Raw genomic sequence first — 23,442 nt, 5'->3', positions numbered from 1 at the left:
AACTAATGAAAGGCCTTTTGAGTCAAGCTGCAAAGTCAGGGGGTCCACTCTAAATCTGGGGTTATTTCGTAGATCGGGTTAACGGGATTAAGGGGTTTAAACTGGGAAGAGAACATACAATACAAGCTAAAGTGAATTTTAAGGGGTTCGCACTAAACTGATAACTAGATGGACTGTAAGACCCTTTGAATGGATTAAGGGAGATTTAAGAGATTAAAAAATAATGCCCTTAAAATTTATAAAACAATATTACAGGTAACCCTTGATTTTAGAACTTTAAAAGGCCTTAATTTTGAGTGAAGGTGCAAACTCCAGAGTTCACTCAACATCTGAGGATTAACTGACTCTGCTGACGATGGTGCATTGTTATGATGGGGGTTTTATTGCTAAGATTATAAAGGCTTTAAGAAGGGAAACCATTAAAATGCGTTTAAGAAAAACACTAACATGTCTAAAGTGCATGTTATTAGTGTGTGAATTAATGGAGTTTTGAGGTAAAAGTAACTGGAGTTTTGTGAATACAACACTGACATTAACAGGAAATTGAAAATAAAAAATGTGGTGTGTGAAACTGTCAATCGAGCACAGTTTGTAGGCACTCAGTGTTGTTCTGTCCTGACCAAGAGCCTTCAACTGAGCTCACATGGAGACACAAATCATGTGGTCTGAGAGGGACAGAAGGTACAGGGTCAAGCTCACACACACACACACACACACACACACACACAGTATTTGACAGCAGATTTATTCATGTTGACAACCATCAACATTTGACCAGTGGTAAACTTTACATTCAGGTTTTCACTTTCTCAGCAGTTCACAACATAAGTAGACTACTGACCAAAAAGTCATTAACAATGTATTTTAATTCAAACAATTCATGTCTGAGATGTACAGTAAAACACTTTGACACAGTAGTGCAAACACTATTACAGTCTTTGGAATTAGTCACAAAGTAAGTGTGATGCAACTGAAAAGGCAGCGCTATGTTTCTGACTGTAAACGGGCAGCAGACAATTTTAAAGTACATGTCTGAGGACAAGTAACTCATTTTATTCAGAGTTAAAGAAGACACCAAGTCAGCTTTCTGCAGACTTTCTGTCAGGGGCTTAGGAGTCTCCACACAGGCAACCCTCCACCAACAAAGATCTGCTTTGATGGACCCCGTTTGTGTCCTCTCATCACTCTCCTTGTATTTAATACTGTGACAGCTGTGGTGCTAAAAGGCGGACATCTCTTCACTTTTAATACTGTCTGCTCTGTGGTTGGTGTGCTCACATCCTCACATGGTGCTGCACCGTTTGGGTTTGATGGCACTCAGCTCCCTGTGGAGATACCTGAATACTGTTCACACCAACATGTGCACAATCATGATCAAATGAGAGGCTTGCTGCTGTTACTACTTCAAGCATTCGAACACTCTCACTGGTGGCAGTCAGGGTAAGGAACGAGCAAAACAGCTTCGGTATCAAACTCCACAGAAACAAACAGCGAGTCGTTTATGAAGAATAATGTAACAGGCTGAAGCTGAAGCAGAAGCATGAGCCACTATGTTCCATTTGTTCTTGTCTGGTGAACAAGCCCAAAGCCACAACATGGAGAGGTCGATGTGCCACAAACAAGACTTGCCTGAAACATTTTTGTCGTTTCAGAGTTACTGACGGTCCCTGGATGCTGGTCTGGCTGACTTTGAACTCGACTCTGCTTCAGGGCAGGACATGTCATCTGGAGGAGTGTCATGTGTCAGAGGCAAAATCCTGACCAACTTACAGGGACAAAACATCACTGGAGCTGAAACGGTTAGCGCCCGAATCAAATAATTTGCAACTTTGTTTTGGTGATTGATGAGTTGTTTGAGTCGTACTTTATATGCAAAAATCCCAAAGGTTCACTCGCTGGTTTTCTTTGTCGTTTACGACTGAAAACGGAACAGATTTTTTTTCACGATTTGTGGACCAAACAATTAATCAGGTAGTCGAGAAAATAAGAGCCAGATTTGTTAGTCGTAGCTGTAAATGACACACTTCCTGGTTCATTGAGTAAAGGTGCATATTGTGTCTGCAGGTCAGATTGCAGCATGAAATAAAACATTGTGCAGAGTAAGACAGAAAGTCAAGGCACATAGAAAAGAAATTATAAAATGGAAGCTTTGGTATAAACCGGTTTTAGTGTCTAGTTCAGTGGCTTAATACTCTTTGTCAGTATCTACACTGATATATGGCTGTACGTAACAGACACATTCGCTAATACTGAGAGTGGTGCTTCGCCATCTGTTACCACTTCAATGCTGGTACATCTTAAGCATAGAAACAAATGACATTATTTTATATTTATGACTGCAGAACTATTTGAGACAGTTTCAAATGCTTGAGCAACTTCCTGCTCAGGTAACACTGAAAAAGCCAGAAAAGGTAAATACAACTGTGCTCTTCCCCTCCTCCTTCACAGGCTCCAAGACGGGTGTTTAAAGTCCATCTTGTGCCGCGTCGCCCATTTCGCATAGATGGCCTTCTCAGTGATGAAGCGGTGACCGCCGCGCCGCGTGTTCTCGTGGACCCTGTACATCCTGCACTCATCGATTCGGTTCCTCTCATAGTAATGGTAAGGAACAACGCTGTGATTGGCCCGACTATCAGGAGGAGTACCAGAGGGAGGTCAAATGCTTTAACCATTGAAAAAACAAACAAACAAACAAACACAGAGGTTGAGTACAGGTCATTAAACTGGGTCTCACCTGCAGTAGTTGTCATCAATCATCCCATAAACATGGATGCTGTCACACATGTCAATAGCCAGAATCATCGTGAAGAATCCAGTGCTGAGAAACGCCCCCGTCTTCATTCTGAGCGAGAGACACAAACATCTGCTCTTAAAATACTTGAAAAATGACTAAACTAAAAGCCTAAACCTTGGATGAGGCATTAAGACACATTACATCAGCTCTCCTTACAGTGTACTCATAGTAAATGACCCCACTGATATACATCTCCTTAGTACTTCATCTAAACTTATTTGTACTCTATTTGAGTACTTCCAGTTAATGCTGTTTTGTTCCTCTACTCCACTTGATCCCAGGGGTAAATACTGTATTTTTTACAGACAACATTAGTAGTTACTTTACACATTCAGGTGATTATTATTATTATACAAAACATAAATCCAAAAGTAGTTCAAATTAGCTCCATCTTTACCAGCTGCAACATTAAAGTGACACATTAATTCATCAGTAACTACAATCCAATAATATCAAATATAAGATTGTAGTACAACGTTGAATGCAGGACTTTTACTTGTAACAAAATATTTCTACACTGTGGTTTAGATACTTTTACTTAAATAAAAGACAAGAGTACTTATTCCACATTTTCCTGACACATAATGTGGTTCGTAACTAAAATATAATAAAAAGTTTGTGTTTTTTACTTTGTTGTTTTCTCTACACGTGGACGTATCTTATTTTAACTGACAGGTTAAAACTGGTTAAAGGATTTTTAAGGTGTTTTTTATGTCTTTGCCCTCAGCTCGTACCTGTTTTTTCCTGTTTCATTCTGAAACACGCCATCACAGAACTGAATCTTCTCTCTGGTCACAGCGTACATCCGGACTTTTGGATACCTTTTTGCTATTCTCAGGAGAGCATTGAAGATCCGTCCTTTCCCGTCTTGCCTCATGTTCCTTTCGGGACCCCAGAACACATATGTGGTGTCTGCCGATTGCTGGAAATAGTGGAGCTCGTTTTTCACCAACAGGGGAACGCTGGTGTGCGACACGACCCGCACGCTGGTGCGGACCCCCACGTCCCTCTCGTAGCCCGCTGTGGGTGCGTTGTTCATCCGGATCACGCACTCGATCTTGTCTATCTCCTCTCCGGCGCCTGCTCCGAGCATCTGACCCGAGCTGGAGACCAAGGCACACTGGCTGCAGTGCATGTCCAGGAACTGCTGAGACAAAGGACGGAACTGGAAAGACGTTTTTGGTTTTGGTTTGTACACAGTAATATGATAAATGCATTTTAAAAAAGCACTCATTTGATATCTTTTATGCTTTTATTTCAGCTCTCTATGTGTATTAACAACAGTTTTTAATCTTCAGGGTCACAAATGAACTTTGACTTGGACCAAAACATCTAGAAGCTGTCTGCCCCTCACCTGGTCCGTCCTGCCGGGGGTGATCCTCATGTAGCCCTTTAGGCCGGTGCGGTGCGCAGCCGGCGGCTGACCGTCCCGTCTGATCACATGTGCAAACCAAAACAGCAGAGGAAGGCTCAGGCTAAGCAGGCAAAGCCAGCGGAGCATCTGCGTTAGCCGGAGAAAAGTGTGACAGAGCGCGTTAGTGTTGGCTGATGCGCATTCATCCAATACCTGACAAAAACACGGAACAACCGACTCCTTCTCACCAGAGATTTCATATCAAGGCCGTTCAGAAAGCCCCGCTCCAGAGATCCGGGCGACACTCATTTTCCTGCCGCTTGACCTGAGGCAGAAGAGGCGAGAGAGACAAGCCCAGCCACGGATGAATCATGATCAACAGCATTCATATTTACAGATTTTTAATGGCTGCTTTCGATCCGTTCTGATGGCTCTTCACAAATCCGGGATCTTTTCCTTTTCGGTGTAACGTTACTTTTCATCGCCCGGCGGACAACAGGTCCACTATTCTTGTATGATCTACAGTACACCTGAATTTACTACTACTCGCTGTTCATCCGTACTGTTATCTCACCCGCTATGTTGACACAGTAGTCCTCAAATCATGATTCCGCACTGTGTTCCACTCTCCAGAGCGACACTTCCGGTCCTCCCTTTTCCACAACAAGAATGTAATTTAAACACATACAACACAAAACCACTCCGGCGGGAAAAAGGCAGTTGTACCGCACGCACAATAGGTTTTGAGAACGACCGAGTAAGAGATAGAGACCAACAATGCGCCTTTCATAAGCATGTTTATACTTGTAGAGCTTTTAATTTGAAAACCAGAAACACTAATTTCGGATTATTGTTGTGTGCTTATGCATGTGTGGGAACTTTGTAATGCCACCTTCAAGTGCCACACGTAAACTTACAATTCCACAATACGGAGTCGCATAAATTACTCTGCTAAAAAGCCAGACAGTTGTATAGTTTTTTAAAAAAAACTTGTGATACTTTACGATAACTGTGGTCGTTCTTCTTACTTATTAAAACATCATTATTAAGAGGCGACTCTCTGACAAAGACTGATCTGGCCATAATTTATTACATGTCTATACACAGAAGTGCAAAGAAAATTGTTCGATTTATTTAAATTACCTAATAATGTAGGATATTATAACAGACATAACTTTATATGACTTTATATGTCTCTCGTGTTATTTCAGTGTCATTTTTACAAATATATGCACCACACAAAACTTTCTGACAGCTTTTACCTTTGCCCATGCGGGGACGATGCTCTATGATCTACGACTTGATTGGCTTGTAAAATCATTTGCTAGTCTCACCTTCTATCCAATTGGTCGATAAAAGGGCAATCTTTAGTACTCCTCCTTCCATTGGCTGGTGGTCGCGTCAATATTCTTGCGTTTCTAAAGCGCTCGCCCTCGAGCAAAAAGCTAGTGTGAGGCTTTCACTGACTGTGACTGTGACACAGGAATGTCCTTCCCTGCCGCCTTGGATGCTTACGGTATGTACCTGTGTGAGGGATTATGTTATTACTTGTGCTGCTGGTGAGCTGTACACAGTGCCACTGAAGCCTCCGAGGTGTCAGCTCAAAGCCATACAGTCGGTGTCCGGTTGACTGGATGATGCTGTGATGTGAAGTGACAGATGAGGCTGAGCTAGGCTAGCTGAATGTGCGAGCTAACGTTAGCATGGTCGCCTGTGTGAGGGTTGTCGCTTGGCTGCTAGTGCTGACTTTGGCCAGATATTAACACAGTTTTCAAAGACAGACCTTTGCCATGCTCTGTACTGTATATCAATTCTGAAAATTTGATTCCTGGTCTCAGCTACCCGGACCTGGCGGCTTACTGCCTAGCTTGCAATTTACCGTTTAATCGAGTCTTTGTCAGCTAGCATCCCGTCCATTATCAGTACTTTGTAATGGGTGTCTGGAAAATTGTTGTTTATTTTTTATCCGTCGATGTTTTATTGAATAAGTCAGTAGCAGAGAAAGAGGAAAAGTCCGCCAGTATGACGTTGAAGCCGCACCTGCTCTTTGTCATGTACAGTAGGCGTTGGGCAGGCTGGTCCAGACAGCTACATTCCAGACTTGCAGACAGTGTAGACTGGTAAGTAGCTGGAAGAACTTCAAGTTGCTCTGCTGCTTAACAGTTAATGCGAGCTCGATTTTCCCAGCTTAAACCATGGGCCTTTGTAAGTTAAGTCTGTGTCTCAAGGGTTTTGCCCTGCAGCCAGCAGCCCTGTTGTTGTTGTTGTTGTCATAATTATTGATGTTATGTCTCTTATCATTACACCATCTGTGCCGTGTAATGCAGCTCCAGAGGAGGAGGCTGACACACTCAGATGTTTTCCAAAATTCATATCCTGTCTATTGTAGGGTAATAAATCTACAGCCAGACACTGGACCAGTGTGGAGTGCAAGCCCCGGAGTGGATGACGACAAACGGTTCATCAGCAAGCCCTGAGTTGGCTGATCCCAGAGCAACGAGGAGACCTTGTTTACTGTGAATGTGACTGGGCTTTGGAGACTTGTGGCCTGAAGGATTTGATTTCTGAGATGTCATTTAGACAAGCAGAGGGGATGTCCATCGCCCAGGCTTTGGCCATGACTGTAGCAGAGATCCCGGTGTTTCTCTATTCCACATTTGGGCAGGTAAGCCATTTTGCATGCACAGTTAGGTTTTGCATCTCTGAACACAAGCACTCTTTGCTATCCTGTAGACTTCTTTAAAAATTAAAGAGGTAACGATTAAAGTATATCTTAACAGAGTTCTTTGTGCTGACAGCTTTCGTTTGCCTCTCCTATTTGCAGTCCATATTTTCTCAGCTAAGGCTTACTCCGAGCTTGAAGAAGGTGCTGTTTGCCACAGCTCTGGGCAGTGTAGCTCTGGCTCTTACCGCTCATCAGCTGAAAAGGCGAGGGAGAAAAAAGAAGCAGGTAACACAAGGGAAGGATGGCCAGAAGACGGCGGGGATACCTGAGGCACTGATGAAGACAGGAAGACCCTCATCATTAAAAAGAGGTGTGCATGACTTAATGCATGGAGGGGAAATAAAGGCACTTTGGATTTTTTTTAAAATTATAATTCTGCTTTGCCTCTCTGTACAGGTCCATTTAGTGGTCGACAGATGATGAGTCCCAGCACTCGGAGCAACGACACCATGAGTGGAATTTCCTCCCTGGCCCCCAGTAAACATTCAAGTTCTTCACACAGCCTGGCATCTGTTAGTTTTACAATTTTAAAACCAGTTTTGTGTCTTTTAGTTTTCTTTACTTACCATTTCCCCTGTTATGTTTTTCTGTCTTTCTAATTCATCTTTTTGTGTATGTGTGCTCCTGGCGTAGATGCGGGTCCCAAGCTCTCCAAATCAGTCTGCCAATCCGTCCACCCCCTGGGAAGCAGAGCCTGTGGTGGAAGAATCAGGGGTAGCAGAAGACGCAAATGCAGAGAATCTCTATTTAATGGGTAGGTATTTACTGTTCCTCCTGGCTTTGTGAAAATGTAATAGACAAGCTGTATGTCAGAGATGGTGGCAGTATTCTACAATAAATAATAAAGATACATTTTTTTGAGTGCTGTTGTTTGGTAATCTATTTGAGTTCTTTCATTCTTTGGTCTTTTTTCTGTCTTTTGGAGATGTACAGCCTCGGGTCACTTAAACCAACATTAAGGAATGTTTTTGATAAAGTAAGAATTGCCCTAGCAGCAGCCAGTGAGAAATAACCCCAACTCTGCATCTTCGCACCACTTTTCAGTCAGTTAGCTAAAAGTTTTTGTCTTCCAGCTCGCAAATACACAATTTGTTTTAGACAAATCCTCCTTTTCTTGGTAGGGATGGAGCTGTTCGAGGAAGCTCTACAAAAGTGGGAACAAGCCCTGAATATTCGCCATCACACCCGCTCAACCTCTAGCAACAACAGCCTCGCTCTGCAGGGGGCAGCGTGTGGAGACTTGCCTGTGGTAATCATCAAACAATCTGTGCCAGTACAGGCTGCTTGAAGTTATTGTACTTGGTGTAGCTGGGAATTCAGCTACTGTACCTGTGATGCTCTCAGTATTTATGCTTTTTTAAACAATCTCCAACATAGGCTGAAGCCCATAATAAAATGTTTGCTGAGAAGCTGGAGACACTACTGCACAGGGCATACCACCTACAGGAAGATTTTGGCAGCAGTATCCCGACAGACAGCGTGTTGGCAGACTTTGGTAAGAGTCACGCTGAGCTTTTCTATGACCTTTATGAGAAGGTAGGAGTATGACTGATACAGAGTCTTGGACTTTTTCAGTAGTAGCACAGTTTCTTTTTTTCTTTTTTTACTTCTATTAAGTACATCTCCCTTTTAATTCTTTTCCATGTCAGTCAGAGTTTGTGTTGTTCTTTTGGCAGAGAGTGAAGGAACTCTCATCTTGCCTCAAGTGGAGAGCTTCCACAGACTTCAAGATGATGATGCGACTACTGTTACCTCTGAAGATTCCTTCTTCTCAGCTGCAGAGGTTAGCCCCTTTCCCCTGGTTTCTAAAGACTGGCAAAAAACAAGATACATCATGGCAGACACGGATTTCCCACAGCCACCTTGTGTCTGCATAAAATACACATGCTAGTTTTGTAGATACCTCCATGTATGCTGCTTTTCTATATAAAACAGCTGTGGACTGTAGGCTGAGGTGTGTGTGTTTTGTCTGTGCAGCTGTTTGATGCCATGTCTCTACAAGAGGTCTACCAGCCACTTAAGCCAGCAGCTCTCTATGAAGAGGCCTTGTCTCTGGTCCGGGATAACAAAGTGGCCTATAGGTCCCTGAGGTAACTGCAGAGTTTGAGCTACAAGGAGACTGAACATTGGACCAAACATCAAGTGCACTACAATGTGACTCTAAATGAATATTTCCAAGATGAAATTGTGCCAGTGTTGTGTTTAGAACCTGTTCCGTTTTTCCCAACCCAGCTGCCAAAAATCAATTTATACTGCTGTAAAAAATAGAGTGGCTAAGATAAGAACAAGGTTTCAGTGAGCTTCATGCCTCTCTCTCTTTTTTTCACCAGGACTGAATTACTTGAATGTTTTGGTGACCAAGACTTCCTTGCCAAGCTTCATTGTGTGAGACAAGCATTCCAGGTCTGTTTCAGCTTATGCGACTAACTTGCGTAGATAATTCTCTTTGCTTGGTTGATTGACAGTCATGTTTTTGTGTTGTTTTGTGTTTTGCATTACAAGTGGTCAAAAGCTCTTCAGTGTAGCTTGTTATGGTAGTCTAGTAGCAAAATATCGAGGAAAGGCGTGATTTTAGGTTCTTTGTCATGATGAATTCCATTATAGCAACATCAGAATCATGTCTGATCTCACAGTACATGTAATGACACCCTAGTAGAAACCCTCCAGCACACTGCAGAGTTTATGATATGTTGCCTTGGTGCAGGTGCAGTCTAAGCACCCACAGGCAACAGTGAGTCAGGTTTCTTTGTTCAGGCAACAGCCAGACAAAAGCTATAAAGTCAAATATAATACAACAGCTGCAATGAGCAGAGGTCACTCATGGTGTGAGTTACCCTGAGAAAAATGGATGTTACTATAGTCATTGTCTCTATGACTTGTAATTTCAGTCTCAGCCAAATGTCTGTCCATGCATGGAAATTCAATTCGGTGACTCTGCTTAAGTTTGATTTGCAAGGTTTCGGGTCATCAGATGGAACGTAGCTGCTGTGTTTTAGTCTTTCTGTTGAATAATTGTACTTTGGTTTTCCCCCCAATTCTGTTCCAGGTTCTATTGTTAGACGAAACTCACCGCACATTTTTCATGGAAACTGGGAAGCAAATGATTGCAGGGTTAATGGTGAAGGCAAACAAGGTGAAACGCTACTCATTTCAGTCCGCCCTTATTAACAAACAGGACGTATTTGTGTAGCAGTACCTAATCAGTTCCTGTGTTGTTGTTGTTGGGTTTTTTTCCCCCCTTTTTTATCGCAGAGTCCCAAAGGCTTCCTGGAGAGCTACGAGGACATGCTGCTTTACACTCAGAGAGAGGAAACGTGGCCCACAACTAAGATGGAGCTGGAGGGCCGAGGGGTGAGTAATGCTGTCATTCACGCCATGTTTCTTTCATCGTTTGCCTATAAGTGTAATCACATGTAGGTTCGGTTGTCAGAGCGTGAGTGTGGTGTTTACAGTGTCTCGAACGTCAGGACTCTTTGACTAAATGACATTTCACTTTTCAATTAGTGTCTGCAGCTTTGTTCTGCCTGTGAGCGTAGGTGTTTGTTGGTTTATTCATGGGAACAGAGATACTCAGGCGGTTTACATGAACTTGAGATACCCTGTGACTAACCTGAATTAAAGTTTAACTTGAGTGCACCCACCAGCCAGGTTACTCTGTGCTTTACTCAGTCTAAAGCTCATGTTTAGTAGTAGAAGTTCATTGTAGTTGGTTGTGTAAGTGGCAAACAGTGTTATAATATGCATTAGATCTCTTAAAAGAACTGCAAATCACACACGGTTGTTTCTGCCCAAGACTCTTGTCTGTTTTTCTGTAAAGGCTTATTGTAATGGAATTGTTGGTTGCTGCTGGTACACAAAGTTACCCCCCCCCCCAGCAGCTCATCAGAGAGAGAGCGAATGACGAGTGGGAGCCACATTAACAGGAACAAAAGCAGTGAATCAGAGAAATAAAATGTTATTGGATGGGGGTTCCAGATTTGCTGCTTTCATCGGTCACTGTTACAGTCACAGTTACGTCTTTTAAACACAGTGTTGGGGTCCTCATGTTGTGATCTCTGCAGGTAGTGTGTATGAACTTTTTCGACATTGTGTTGGACTTTATCCTGATGGACGCATTTGAAGACCTGGAGAGCCCTCCCTCATCTGTGGTAGCTGTGTTGCGAAACCGCTGGCTCTCTGACAGCTTTAAAGAGACGGTTAATTTATACACAGACACACACATTCTTTGAATATGCCACTGATAACTTAGTTACAAGTTACTGGAATAACGGATGTGGATGTGTTTTTCTGTTAGGCTCTGGCGACTGCTTGCTGGTCTGTCCTAAAAGCGAAAAGGCGTCTTCTGATGGTGAGCTTGAGCTCATTGTTGCATATTCACAGTGCTGATATACATATTTGATTCTGACAGCTTGCTCTTTTCCGACTCTCCTCAGGTTCCAGATGGTTTTATCTCCCATTTCTATGCCATCTCAGAACACGTGAGCCCTGTTTTAGCTTTTGGCTTTTTGGGACCCCGGCAGCACCTAAGTGAAGTGTGTACTATCTTCAAGGTGAGAGCCGACGTAGCTAAGAGACTGTGATTTTTTTGTTTTAAAGCGATTAATTTAAAGAGGCAACAATTTTATACATAAGACTTGCCATGAGGAGGATTATACAGCCAGCAAAATGGCTGTAATATCTTGTGGTGTGCAGGAGCTTTCCAAAATCTGAGAAGATAACCTTGATGATGTAATCAAAATTTTGGTTTGAAACCTCAGATTTTGATCCCTCGTATGCATCAACCTCCAAAACTATGATGTTTTTTTTTCAGTTCCTCCTGAGAAGACATCACACAAGAGTTTTCACAGACTGAGTAGGATTAACCCTGACAAACTGAACATGTTACTTAACAGTTTCTCTCATACATTCTCTCCTTTACTCTGCAGCAACAAATCGTGCAGTACCTTAAGGATATGTTTGATCATGACAAGGTCCGCTTCACCTCAGCTCAGTGCTTGGCTGAAGACCTCCTGAAACTTTCCCACCGCCGGAGTGAGATTTTACTGGGCTATCTCGGAATCGACAGCCTCACAGAGCTCAACGGTGCCCTGCCTCGAGACACAGACGGCTCTTCAGGGCTCAACTGAGGCCACTGGAAGGTCGCTAAGGTCTTAGTTGGGCTCACGCAGGACGAATGCACTGGGCTGAGCGGTAGGGAGCTGATAGGACTCTCAGCTCAGCCCTAATTCTGTATCTCCATTAAGTGAATCAGAATTACTGGTTCATTCATCTGTGTTCTTCGACTGCTGTAAGAGGATGTATTTTCACCAGATCTGAAGCATCGCGTGTCCTGGACTGAATGAGGCAGACCAGACGTGCTCCCAACACAGGAAGACTGGGCCTTCTACACTATTGCTCCACACTGATCGAGCCAGTGGTTGTATTGTAACCGTCTCATCATCTGACACATGGAATCGGGTGGGATATCATAGTGGTCATTAGTATGTGAAAAGAAATGGAATGAAATTCTGTCGATACTGTGTATTTGTTTTATATCAGAGGGGGAAGGATGTTTGTTAAATCTGTGATAATTCTTGACAGGCTTGACAGCTGAAGATCTGAAGGAACTAAATGATTTCTCTTCTCACTGATTATTCCTAAATTCTCTTTCAGCTGATGAAATATTTCATCTAATTCGGTTTAATCGAGCAGGCCAAGTGTGTTAAATGCTAAAAGAGATCCTATAAAATGGGTTTAGGGTGCTAACATGTTAATCATATAGTAGCTGAATTATCCCCAAAGCTGTATTTTGATCGCTGACCGCCGTTTCTTCTCATATAATCTTCTCAGCTGATCTGGCTAAGATGCAAATGGTCAGGTTTTCTGTTCTTCTGTCATAATTGATCCCTCAGATTTTGGATGCCGCAGAGGCACATAAAGAAACACCCCACTACGAACAAGACCAGGTGTGAAAACATCTGTCTGAATGCCATCACACAGGATTATTGCCAGTCTTGAAGATGTAACAGAAAACAAATCGATTAATCAGGGAGTCGTAAGTTCCACTCTAACTTGAAATCAATATTACTGTGGTGATCGGTTGAGTCACTTGAAGAGCATCCAAATGTTTATGCCTAAATTAAACGACTTGCTAAGCTTTAATTTACGTTAATTCACGTAATTTAAGTTACGTGAAAATATATGTTTTCGGTGTAAAAATTGGAGCAATACGTATTGAATATGGACGCTCGTCTGATCTTAAAGGTTTCTGGCAGTGAGTGAGTATAAGACAAATGCATTAGGAAAAGAAATCTGCCACAGCCGGCATTTTGACAAAGTAGGAATAGCTCAGGTGTTTCTTACTACAGCCAAAATGTTCTATTTAAGCTGCGACCAAGAGCCAGCATGCACAGCAGAAAGCAGAAGCAGCCACATGGAATTCAGCTTTGATTAATTTTATCGTTTGCACCTGTGCTTTTCATACTGTAACATGTCAAAATGTGTGTGTTCACGGCTGAACAAATGCACATAGTTTTGTAACACCTTCAGAGACTTTGTAGAATTTATTAGAAGCAAATGTGGATGTTTTCCCACATACACTACCCATGTGTTGTTTGCTTTCTTCCTGAAACTTTTTAACGTTGAAACGAACTATAAATGACGGTGACATTTGCTAGTCTCAGCGACGGTATTATTGCATTGTTTCTGATTTCAGGAAGATGTGTAATGTAGTGAAGAACCGGGCATTGTTCAGTCAGAGTCTAACCTACAAGTGCACTGATGATAACCTCTGAGTTTTTTTGTTTTCTCAACACTGTGAAATACTGTTGGAGCACGGAGACACAGAAGGGGCACTTCCATGCCAAGTTAAACAGAGTTTTTTTTCTGTGACCCAAATTTGAACAACTCCACTACTGTAAGAGCAGATTTGTTTTCTGCAGACTGTAGTTTGTTTGTTAAAAAACTCGTCATAAACAGAATTATATTAATGAAATATGATGACAATATTATTTATTAGTAAGGGCAGGAGAAGCACAGAACGTTTGCTTATGGTTTAGTCATGGGAGGGAAGAAATGAATGTCAAATCATTTTGGGTCTCCATAGATTTTTTTTTTTTATGTCAACAGTTTATCATACACATTAACAGAATCATCTCTTTGTTATTCATAATCATACAAGTGTTTTTATGTGGTCTTGATAATCCAGATCCTGCTCCTGTTGCAACATGCCTCTGAAAATCAGAGCTCAGAAATGTTGTTTGCCCCAATGTTGCAATATAACAACGTTGTGTTCCTCAGTGTTGTAGGATTATTTCTGTTTCTGTCTAACATGAACTGTAACTGTAAATGGAGCTTTTACAGATGAGAATTTAGTGCTTTGTTTCGACAGGATGTGCAGCTTTGTGTTTTTAAGCATTTTGCACTTTATCAGAAAAGCAGAAAGATGCAGGAATGTCCGACAAACTCCTTTTTGAATAATCAGTTTGAGAGTTTAATCATACAAATATATTGAAGTATTTATCAAATCATAGAACTGACATATTATTGATAACATGGAGCAAAAATCTGTACAATAGAGAAGCTATCTTTCCCAGAAATCTATATTCTATATTCTGGTTACTGTTTTAGTTTTGGACTCCACCTCTGAAACGTTAAAAGTTTTAATGGTCTATTGCGCGTGTTCCAATCCCGATGCACTGCTTTGAAAATATGTTTTAGTCTTGTTAATGTAAAGTCTCGAGTACATTTGCAGCAGTACGCATCATGCAGCTAAATGCACTTAGGGAAAAATGCTAATGTTTAGTCTTGTGTTTGCATATTGGTCTGCTTTTTCTGTGTTCTGAGAGTAGATGATCAGAGGTGATTTCTTCCAACAGCCTTTGCACGACTGTGAAATGCATCAGTCAGTTTATCCCTGCATAATTTAGTTCCACACTCAGCTCTAGTTGTTGCTAGTTTTGAAAATTACAATTAGAAATAAGCTAAGGAAAATGTTTAGGAACTTAGTACCATTTGAAAGTCAAACTTCAAACATGCTCTCTCCTACTTAGCGTATATTCAGTAGATTATAGAGTTTTGCAAGGATTTCAGATGGCCAAAATGTGGAAAGATCTTTTTTAAACTCATTGTTGTATGTAAGTGTCCTATTCATGCCTTTTGTCTTTTCTAATGTTAAATTGCAGTGCCAGCACACACTGTAAATTGATTTTAATTCTCCATATTAAATGTTATTTTTTGTTATTAAACAATATATTTATTATGCCTTTTCCCAACTGATGATGGCTCTTTGTATTTCATATTCCACAAGGAACCTTTAAAAAAAAGTCTGTTCTTAAAGAATGCATAAGTAAGTCAGAAAAGTCTATGAAAAAGGACCTTTTGGAGTTCTGAGATGGTTGAATTGTTATTGTATCAGAAGCCAGTTATATGAGATTGTCCACCAGGTGGCCAAAACCTTTCAGTGCATTATCCTTATTTATGTCATTCACAGATCCAAGTCATTTATATTCCCTTGAGCAACATTATTTTGCACATTTCCAGCAATATTCAAGGCAAAATTTAATTATCAAATTGGTGAAAATAAGGTGAAATACTTTATTTTTTTTTTTTTCATTTTAATGCAGCACTTTGGTTAACGATGAAGCTAACGACGCTCCAATCAATCTCAGCTGCAGGCCGACTCTGTGTTTAATGTTGATTAGTAAGTGTTAGCCTGCTAACAAGCTAAACTGAAACAAAACTTGACAACATGGTGGACACTGTGAGCATCTTAGCATTGCTGATGTTAGCGTTTAGTGCAAAGCATCGCTGTGCCGCAGTAAAGCCTCACAGAGCTGATAATGTGGCTGTAGATTATCATGTCAGTCTCACAGAGTATTTCTTTATCTCTTTGTCATTTGTTTGACTGTCCTCGAACTCCACAACCATAAAGGAACACTTACCAATGCCACAACAGTAAGTAAATGGGATATTTGATACGGGGCCTCTCATTAATCACTGAGCTCTTAAAACCAACTCAGACCATTTAAAATTAAGGAGAGTCAGTTGGAATGATACGATGTATTGATTCAGTATTACGAGGGTGCACAAGACTCATTTTGCTGAACAGGTTTTGAAACCTTGCTATATTTACTTTTCCAAACAGTAAATGCTCTCGTTTGAATTTTTCTTCCTTCAGATGAATGTAACTAACTGCAAAGTAAAACACAACCAGGCGACATAATCAGTAGGTTACACCCCATTTCAAACACCACTGCTTTTTCCAGAGCTTTCATGCTTTTGTTGCTCCTGGACATGGCAACATCACTGACGTTTCCCCCCTTTATCTCCCTGACAAGAAAATTACATCTTTATTACCCTTTTCATGGCAAATATGCTCACGCCAGGTTTCAGACAGAGTGAGTGTTGATGAGGTTTGGACTGAAACTTTGGCTTGTGGATTCACAAAAAGACATTTTGGAGACTTAACACACAGTGACATAAAGGACACACACCTCTACCATTTGTCTGTTCTCTTTGAGCTTCCTGTATTGTTTTACTTTACAGTTGGAGGTACTACAGCTGTGTATAGTCTAAGAAAATTAAGGAGAAAGGAAAGTTAATTTGTTCTTGTTCCGGTTTTTACTGTTTACTTTGTGTGTGTGCTGTTCTGTAGGTCTGTGCACCAGTTATTCATGGCTGACATTCTGTTAGAGAAGCCAGCGAGTTTGTCTGCTGTGTGGCATCAGTGAGTTTAGGCTTCCAGTCCAGGTGGAGGTGCACCCGCCACCTGCTCTGTCCATTAATACTTATTATTTTATTTCATCCTTAAATCAAGTAACTTTCAGGTTATGTTCTGCACCACATTATTATCCAACTGACTACTGTTCATGTTGTATTTGCATCTTTTTAACTGTTTTCATTTGGCTCATTTTCCTGGTGTTCTGGCCTGATATTTCAGTTTTTTCTTTTGGGAGCTGAGAAAAGTCAACATTTGAATTTCAGTATTAACTTTGAACTCATGTGAAAGGAATAGGCCGTATCTAACATGAAATCGATGTCAGTAGAACAACTCCAAAACAGGTCACGGTGCTCTAATCCTCTGACTATGTTTACATGGCTTGAGTTACACAGTGTTTGTTTTAGTGTGGCTTTTCCCTGCATGAGAAGACACCTGACATATGCAGCGGCAAGTAAAAGGTTATTTGCTTGGTAGGTGAAGTACAATCAGTGGCCTGTTTATTTGGTACATCTAGCTAAAACTAAAGAGGTCTGATACAACAGCCATCAACAGCAAATCTTAGTTGTCCTGATGTCACTTTGGACTGTGAAATTGTTTTTTTATTTTATACATTTTACATTTCCAGCTGTAGTTATACAGTTGAGAATGGCTCAAGGGCCCACCTGATCTGTAAAACATTAGTAATGAATTAAAAATTTGCAAATCATTTGTATAAAACATATTAGAAATAATTGAGAATTGAATTCCACATTTGTAAATTGTAACATTAATTTGGCATTCATTAAAAACACATTTTTTTGAATGAGCTCAGTTCTCTGCTTCAACGTGCAGTTCTTGACTTCGGTGTTTTTTGTTCATTCAATAATTCTTTTCTACTGGCAAAATATCTCATTTCCAATGAGCGGCCGGGATTGGACGGCTTCTCGGCTGCCGGGGCCCGCTTGAACACAGAGCTCCGATCACCATTGGTTAGACACGTGTCTGGGGCGTTTCACTGGGACTGCCCGGTTGTGTCCGGGTAAGATGGCGTTGGAAGAGCAGTGCTCGGCACCACCTCGATGGCGGTCCATATCTCTTACACACGTAGAGTTTCCCGAAGGTACGTAAACTCAGCCTCTTTCACTAACTACTGAAGCTCTGCTAACGGGCGGTCGCTTTGTGTTTTTCGAAGACTGCGTGTGTTTGCTTGCTGCTGAATGGACACGGCCATTGGTGACACTGCCAAATTATGAGACTCTGTAAAAACCTCGAGCACAGCGGGGAATGTAACACAGGCTGCAAAATAGTGAGACAGTACCGCATGCGCAGTTGGTGACAATGTCCACAATGAAGGCTAGCTAGCTTGTTAGCTGCTTTGATATCGGTTATGATATGTTCTCCCGGGATTTTGCGAATATGCCGTTTTCCTCACAGAATTTTTCGACAAAATTCACCCGTGCTGAAAAGCAAAATATGATTAAAGACTGTGATGGAAATAATTAGCTGTTTCCCCTCACAGGATTGTAGCCGGGGCTATGGCTAACGTAGTAGCTAGCTCCCTGGCCTGATGCTGATTAGTATAACTAGCATAAAGCATATTTCACCTAGGTGTAAGTATTAACAAAATTTAAAAAAATATACATATTTTTTTTGGTCCGATGATTGCTTAGGTGCTCCACCACAGCAGCGTCCTACCTGAACTCAGTTAAACATTTCAACCATCCGGGTTCGTTGAGTGCCTGAGAGTGTCACTCCCACTGGTACTAGGTGACTGTACTCAGGTTTGAGACATGCCTAAACTTCAGTATTGTGTCACTGTTTTAGGTGATCTGGCGGGACAAGTGCTGGCCTACATCAGTCTTCTACCCATAGCAATCCTTGTGGGTTTTGTTACACTCATAGTGTTTAAACGGGAGCTGCACACGGTGAGTTCTGGACATGCACTTTCACAAGTGTTTTCAGAAAGATCATCACTTTCAAAGTGAATTTGTTAAGCTGTTAATCGTCTCACATGAGCCTGAACACTGGTGTCAGGCGGGGCAGGAGTTTGTAAGTTGTCACGCATTGTTTTTTTGTGCAGATTTCCTTCTTCGGGGGGCTCATCCTGAATGAAGGGGTGAACTGGCTGCTGAAGCACATTCTCAGAGAGCCGCGCCCATGTGCAGGTGAGTGAAGCAACAAGCTGCTGTCTTCAGGTGTAGTTGGCAGAGCTGGCTAACATTGCAAAAGCATCACAGTACCTATTACCTTGTTCTGATATCGATCATTACCTGTTCAGGCACAGAACACTGCTAGTCCAGTTCTCCTGTTTATCTTCACCACTTTGTATATATTAGAGCACCAATGATTTGTCAAGGCATCGATGATCAAATAATTGTTTTTCATTTTTTAGTAAACATATAATACATTGCTATTTTGTTCTGAATTACTTAAAAACTGAATATCTTAATCTTAGTCTGAGAGAATGATGTCACCTGTGATAATAACCGTAATTGTCAGTTGCAGCCCTGCTGTAGTTAGTGATTGTTTTTGTTATTGTTCATTCTGCCATTTATTTTGTCTTCATCAGTCATTGTAGTTAAAATGCTCGTTCTAATTCCCCATAGCCTTGGGTTGTGTTTTCTTTTGTCCTGTTCTGTCCAAAGATATTCAGTTTAATATGATGTAAAGTAGGAGAGAGCATCAGCTCTTCGTATTTGAGACCACCATTATTATCAGTGGTCTTCAAAACAATTCAAATAAGAATAGATATAGAAATATTCTTCAAATGGATCCTATTTTATACTAGTTACCCTGAACAAAGTACTTTGTTCTGTGCATATATTGAGATGAACTCCATATTATAAATGTATATTTTTATCCGGTTCTCTGGTCTTTCTGCAGGGAGTCATGCAACCCTTCACACAGAGTATGGGATGCCCTCCAGTCATTCCCAGCTCATCTGGTTCTTTGTTGTTTACTTCTTTCTTTTCCTTTATTTAAGGTGAGCCTGTTTTTGTTGTTGTTGTTGTTTGTTGTCTGTGCATTGTCTCTGCATGCATTGTATCAGTGACCGATTGTCATATTCACGTCAAACACGCATACTTTTTATATCTGTGTCTGTTATTTACTTGCTTTAGAAAAGGGCATGTATTTCATTATTAAATGCATGACATCAGAGTATTTGATTCTCACTGATTAGAAGCTATAACCACACCTTGTGTGTCATGCGTGAACTCAGGCTGATTTCTCTCTCTGTTTTTTCTTTTTTTCCAGAATGCATCAAACGAACAATGCTCGATGTGTGGACCTGCTGTGGAGACACATACTGTCCATCATCCTGTTGGGCATAGCCTTATCAGTCTCATACAGCAGGTGAGGGACTGATGAAGAGGAGAACAATAAAATCAAGGGCTTATAAAATGGGGAATTATCTTAATATCACTTAATAGATTATCAGAATTGTCTTAAGAATCATCTGGCAGTTGAATATGTAATTAATTGACACATTTATTAATTGTTTCAAAACATGTGAAGCTCATAAATCAGGGCATTGCTGACCATCACCAGTAAGTGTGTACTCAGGTCTGATGGATAAGAAGATATTGAATATTGTCTAGCTGAGCAGTCTGCTGCTCACACTGTGGCAAAGGAAGCCAAACTGTGGGACTTCTTGTGTAACATCATCTTGGCTTCGTGCTCATGCCAAGTGTGATACAGTTTGAAGTGGATGCTGTGCATGTTTGATTTGGTTTAGTACTCCAAGCTCAATTTCTGTCTTCTTGAACGTTGTTTTGTCATTTTCAGGGTTTACCTGTTGTACCACACCTGGAGCCAGGTTTTCTATGGCGGAGTGGCCGGTAGTACGATTGGCATAATCTGGTTCTTTTTCACACAGGAGGTGCTGACACCAATATTCCCCAAAATAGCAGCGTGGTAAGTCGTGCTCTCATTTCTCTGCTTCCTTCTTGTGTCGCAGCGGAAGACAATTCATCCTCAGCCTTATTAAGTGGATAAAACTGCTCACTCTGATCATTTGTTCTTTCAATTTCCTTCTTTCACAATTGACAGGCCGATATCAGAGTACTTCCTGGTGCGCGACACAAGCCTGATCCCCAACATTTTATGGTTTGAATATACAGTGACCAGATCAGAGGCAAGGTGAGCTGCTTTCCTGGATGTCTTTCGGCCACTACACCACATCTGTCACCATTAAGGCTTGGTCACACCAGAACGTGGCACACGGAACTTTACCCATGCATCCTCGTGACTTAGGCATGCACCTTGTTCTCAAGACTGTACGTCAGTTTCATTCAATAAACAGCTATTGAACGGGACAAAATAAAGCTCTCAGAGCTCACTAGCCTGCTTACTGTCAGTTAGCGAGCTTGTTAGCTCATTTGCTAACGAGACGTTCATACAGTTTATTCAGAAGCAGTACTTGTACATTTGACTCCTGTCTCTTTAAGTGCGTATTCTTCATCAGAGTCAAATAAAGGTGAATGTTGCAACGTAGCTGATTCATTATAGAAGCTTTCTGCATTTCGGGCTCTCTGTCCTCTCAAAGGTCAGCACTGTCAGGATGACTTGCAAACACGTGGGTCAAACACAAAATATTTGTGTGAATTTACTTGGACCCTCCTCTGTTTTCAAATGCTGGTGTGACCAGGCCTGTAGTATGTCTGAGACTGTTCCATTTGTTGTGTCGCTAAATTCTCTCTCTGTTCCTTCTTCTAGAAACAGACAACGAAAGCTTGGAACAAAACTTCAGTGATCTTCACGGTTCTTTTGTGAAACTGAGTTTAGGACCACACACACACACACCATACATACACACACTCGCATATACACACAAACAGTTGCTCACTCAACAAAAACACACTGGAGAACCATCTTTTGGACTGACGTGGTTGCAAAGAGTAAAGGGCAAAAAACCGTTTACAGGTGGCGAAAGAGTGCCTGGACCTGACCCGGAGCCTACAGCCTGAGCAAGTCCGTCCACACGCCTCTCCTTGTACAGCTTGCCCAAAATGCTCTTCAGTGCATGCAAGACTGTGCAAGAGGCATCCTATTTAATGATAGATTAATATATATATTTTAACTATAAACGCACGCTGACAGTAACAGTGTACTGTACGAGATCCAAGGAGACTAAAAGGAGGCTTTGGTCACGTTTCAAACAAATTGGTGGGCGTCATTGCAGCATGTATTTAGTGATTCCTTTTTTTTTTTCTTTTCTTTTTCTTTTTTTTAATATTCTGATGGATAGCCGGTGGGAACGGGTGGGTTGGGGGGTTGGTTATGGTTAGGTTTTTCATTGTTATATAATAGAAAATGAACAATTTATTAAAAAAAGGAAAAAAAATGGTTATGATGTAATATAAATGAAAATTTGCACTTTGTGAAATTTACAAGTTTAAAAAAAAAACTAACACTAGTTCAATGTTAAGACCTTCCCCCTCTTTTCCCTCATCAGTCTTTGCTTTGTATCTATGACTGTCAGTTCTAATATATTAGACTCCAAAGCTGATCTGGAAGCAGTGTAAATCTAATGTACCTTCTGTGCTATTGAGCATCGAGGTTGTGTTTTCAGTTCATATCCGTGTTTGAGGGTTATGAGACTGAATCACAGCAGCAGGTTTCAGTTATTTTCGTTGTTGAGCACACTTTGGACTGAGGTGGTGTTTTCTTGATGCCTCACACAGTAGCAGCCTGGGAACAGAATTGTGGGTATCATTTTTTAAAAAAAATTCAGTTTCCTCTTGTCTTGTTTTCTGCTGTGGCAGAGAACAGTTTCCTTTTTACCTGCATTTCCAAGATAACATTCCATATCAGTGAGTGAGAAAACATACACGATGACTGCTGAGGGGATATGTTTTCTTTTTGTATTATTTTTGAAGAAAGAAAGGAGAAAAAAAAAGCCTCAGGTCAGTCATAGCATGTGATTATGCTTAATTCCTCACAGCCCACGGCAGCTAATGTTCAAACCTGTCAAGTGGGAATCTGAAGCTGATTTAAAACTGTCATATCATTAGCTCCACAAAGGGAAGTAGTTCTCTTAGACTCTGATTTTTTTTTTTTTTTTCATGTGTAACCTATATCAGGCTGAATAAAAATGTGTTTATGTACAAAAGATTGTTCCAGAGTCGTGCTTTGAAATACAGTTAGATGTTTTTCTATTCAAAATTCTGTTTTGCTTTGCACATGCAGTGCATAATAGTCTGATTTACTGATGTCCTGCTCCAGTCACAGTATTGTCTGTTTGCTGGGCTGTTATCCCACTACAGTGCCTGATTCATTGACTCCAAAAACGTCAAACGTGACAGAGGTACCAGCCACGATAACCACGATGTTTGTGACAATGCATCCGGCAGTTGAAATAATTCACTCATAGCCTCAAATGTTAATGTCAAGGTGCCACTCGAGGAGAAGGGGATCTCCAAAGTCATCAGGATTCATCCTCTGGTAACTATGAATGTCAAACAGTCCATAGAGCCACAATCCTAGCATGTCGCGTTGTGCCCCTGAATACAGCAGGCAAAGGGCTACATAATGTGATACTTGGTTCCCAATGTGGTAAATATAAGGTAGCCAACAAATGCACTCAGGCCTGGGATGAAAAAGCACAACCCTTTTCACCTCAAAGAGCCAAACTGTTGTGAGACAGGATTTCGGTATGTATTTGGAGACGATATGGGCTGGTGTGGGTAGCTTCCTGCTCAGCCCAAACAATGAACAGGCTGTGAAGGCAGTGCAGTGTCTCTGTGATGTGACTGCCAAACACTACTTGAGAAAATACTTCTCCTGACTTGGAATCATCTGCCCTATTTAAAGGACTCATTCCATTTTTGATTCACTGCTCAGGTCTACCCTCAGGCAATCCCCAAGCACCCGTCTGGAACAGGCATAGC

The 23,442-nt window shown here is 41.3% G+C and overlaps 3 protein-coding genes across 9 annotated transcripts; 2 read left to right on the top strand and 1 right to left on the bottom strand.

The window, feature by feature from the left end:
- Window positions 1-1,891: 1,891 nt before the first annotated feature.
- Window positions 1,892-4,851, bottom strand: st6galnac4 (ST6 (alpha-N-acetyl-neuraminyl-2,3-beta-galactosyl-1,3)-N-acetylgalactosaminide alpha-2,6-sialyltransferase 4). 5 transcript variants are annotated; one of them, XM_046374640.1, is made up of 6 exons: window positions 4,723-4,851; window positions 4,397-4,473; window positions 4,149-4,295; window positions 3,529-3,959; window positions 2,735-2,842; window positions 1,892-2,629 (listed from the first exon to the last, which is right to left on the bottom strand). In XM_046374640.1, the coding sequence occupies exons 2-6, from the start codon at window positions 4,406-4,408 to the stop codon at window positions 2,443-2,445; spliced, it is 885 nt and encodes a 294-aa protein (XP_046230596.1). In that variant the 5' UTR covers window positions 4,409-4,473; window positions 4,723-4,851; the 3' UTR covers window positions 1,892-2,442. The 5 variants fall into 5 exon arrangements, with proteins under 5 accessions (XP_046230596.1, XP_046230600.1, XP_046230597.1 ...); XM_046374644.1 differs by having other exon boundaries at window positions 3,616-3,959; window positions 4,397-4,830; XM_046374641.1 differs by having other exon boundaries at window positions 3,529-3,941; window positions 4,397-4,826.
- Window positions 4,852-5,524: 673 nt separating this feature from the next.
- miga2 (mitoguardin 2) lies at window positions 5,525-12,861 on the top strand. Of its 2 annotated transcripts, XM_046374638.1 has the most exons (17): window positions 5,604-5,664; window positions 6,209-6,268; window positions 6,538-6,813; window positions 6,973-7,183; window positions 7,270-7,385; window positions 7,507-7,627; window positions 7,995-8,122; window positions 8,251-8,368; window positions 8,550-8,656; window positions 8,851-8,963; window positions 9,204-9,276; window positions 9,920-10,006; window positions 10,126-10,224; window positions 10,935-11,069; window positions 11,168-11,221; window positions 11,307-11,423; window positions 11,799-12,861. In XM_046374638.1, exons 3-17 carry the CDS (start codon window positions 6,718-6,720, stop codon window positions 11,997-11,999), a joined length of 1,776 nt encoding a protein of 591 aa, XP_046230594.1. In that variant the 5' UTR covers window positions 5,604-5,664; window positions 6,209-6,268; window positions 6,538-6,717; the 3' UTR covers window positions 12,000-12,861. The 2 variants fall into 2 exon arrangements, with proteins under 2 accessions (XP_046230593.1, XP_046230594.1); XM_046374637.1 differs by lacking the exon at window positions 6,209-6,268 and having other exon boundaries at window positions 5,525-5,664.
- Window positions 12,862-17,461: 4,600 nt separating this feature from the next.
- Window positions 17,462-22,664, top strand: dolpp1 (dolichyldiphosphatase 1). 2 transcript variants are annotated; one of them, XM_046374635.1, is made up of 8 exons: window positions 17,462-17,672; window positions 18,377-18,477; window positions 18,633-18,717; window positions 19,436-19,535; window positions 19,808-19,906; window positions 20,339-20,467; window positions 20,603-20,692; window positions 21,269-22,664. In XM_046374635.1, exons 1-8 carry the CDS (start codon window positions 17,597-17,599, stop codon window positions 21,303-21,305), a joined length of 717 nt encoding a protein of 238 aa, XP_046230591.1. In that variant the 5' UTR covers window positions 17,462-17,596; the 3' UTR covers window positions 21,306-22,664. The 2 variants fall into 2 exon arrangements, with proteins under 2 accessions (XP_046230591.1, XP_046230592.1); XM_046374636.1 differs by lacking the exon at window positions 17,462-17,672 and adding an exon at window positions 17,698-18,162.
- Window positions 22,665-23,442: the final 778 nt, after the last annotated feature.

Source organism: Scatophagus argus, chromosome 20, assembly GCF_020382885.2.
Source record: "Scatophagus argus isolate fScaArg1 chromosome 20, fScaArg1.pri, whole genome shotgun sequence".
Lineage (NCBI taxonomy): Eukaryota > Metazoa > Chordata > Actinopteri > Scatophagidae > Scatophagus > Scatophagus argus.
This window is presented reverse-complemented; position numbering and strand designations above follow the sequence as displayed.

Bases quoted from the DNA above. Each gene is read 5' to 3' on its own strand.
- st6galnac4 (XM_046374640.1), bottom strand. The intron at 3,960-4,148 runs GTGAGGGGCAGA...ACGTCTTTCCAG, and splicing joins CCCCCGGCAGGACGGACCAG to TTCCGTCCTTTGTCTCAGCA. The intron at 2,843-3,528 runs GTACGAGCTGAG...TCTCTCGCTCAG, and splicing joins AATGAAACAGGAAAAAACAG to AATGAAGACGGGGGCGTTTC.
- miga2 (XM_046374637.1), top strand. From the start codon at position 6,718: ATGTCATTTAGACAAGCAGAGGGGATGTCCATCGCCCAGGCTTTGGCC. The intron at 8,123-8,250 runs GTAATCATCAAA...TCTCCAACATAG, and splicing joins CGTGTGGAGACTTGCCTGTG to GCTGAAGCCCATAATAAAAT. The intron at 11,222-11,306 runs GTGAGCTTGAGC...GACTCTCCTCAG, and splicing joins CGAAAAGGCGTCTTCTGATG to GTTCCAGATGGTTTTATCTC.
- dolpp1 (XM_046374635.1), top strand. From the start codon at position 17,597: ATGGCGTTGGAAGAGCAGTGCTCGGCACCACCTCGATGGCGGTCCATA. The intron at 18,478-18,632 runs GTGAGTTCTGGA...TTTTTTGTGCAG, and splicing joins TTAAACGGGAGCTGCACACG to ATTTCCTTCTTCGGGGGGCT. The intron at 18,718-19,435 runs GTGAGTGAAGCA...GTCTTTCTGCAG, and splicing joins AGAGCCGCGCCCATGTGCAG to GGAGTCATGCAACCCTTCAC.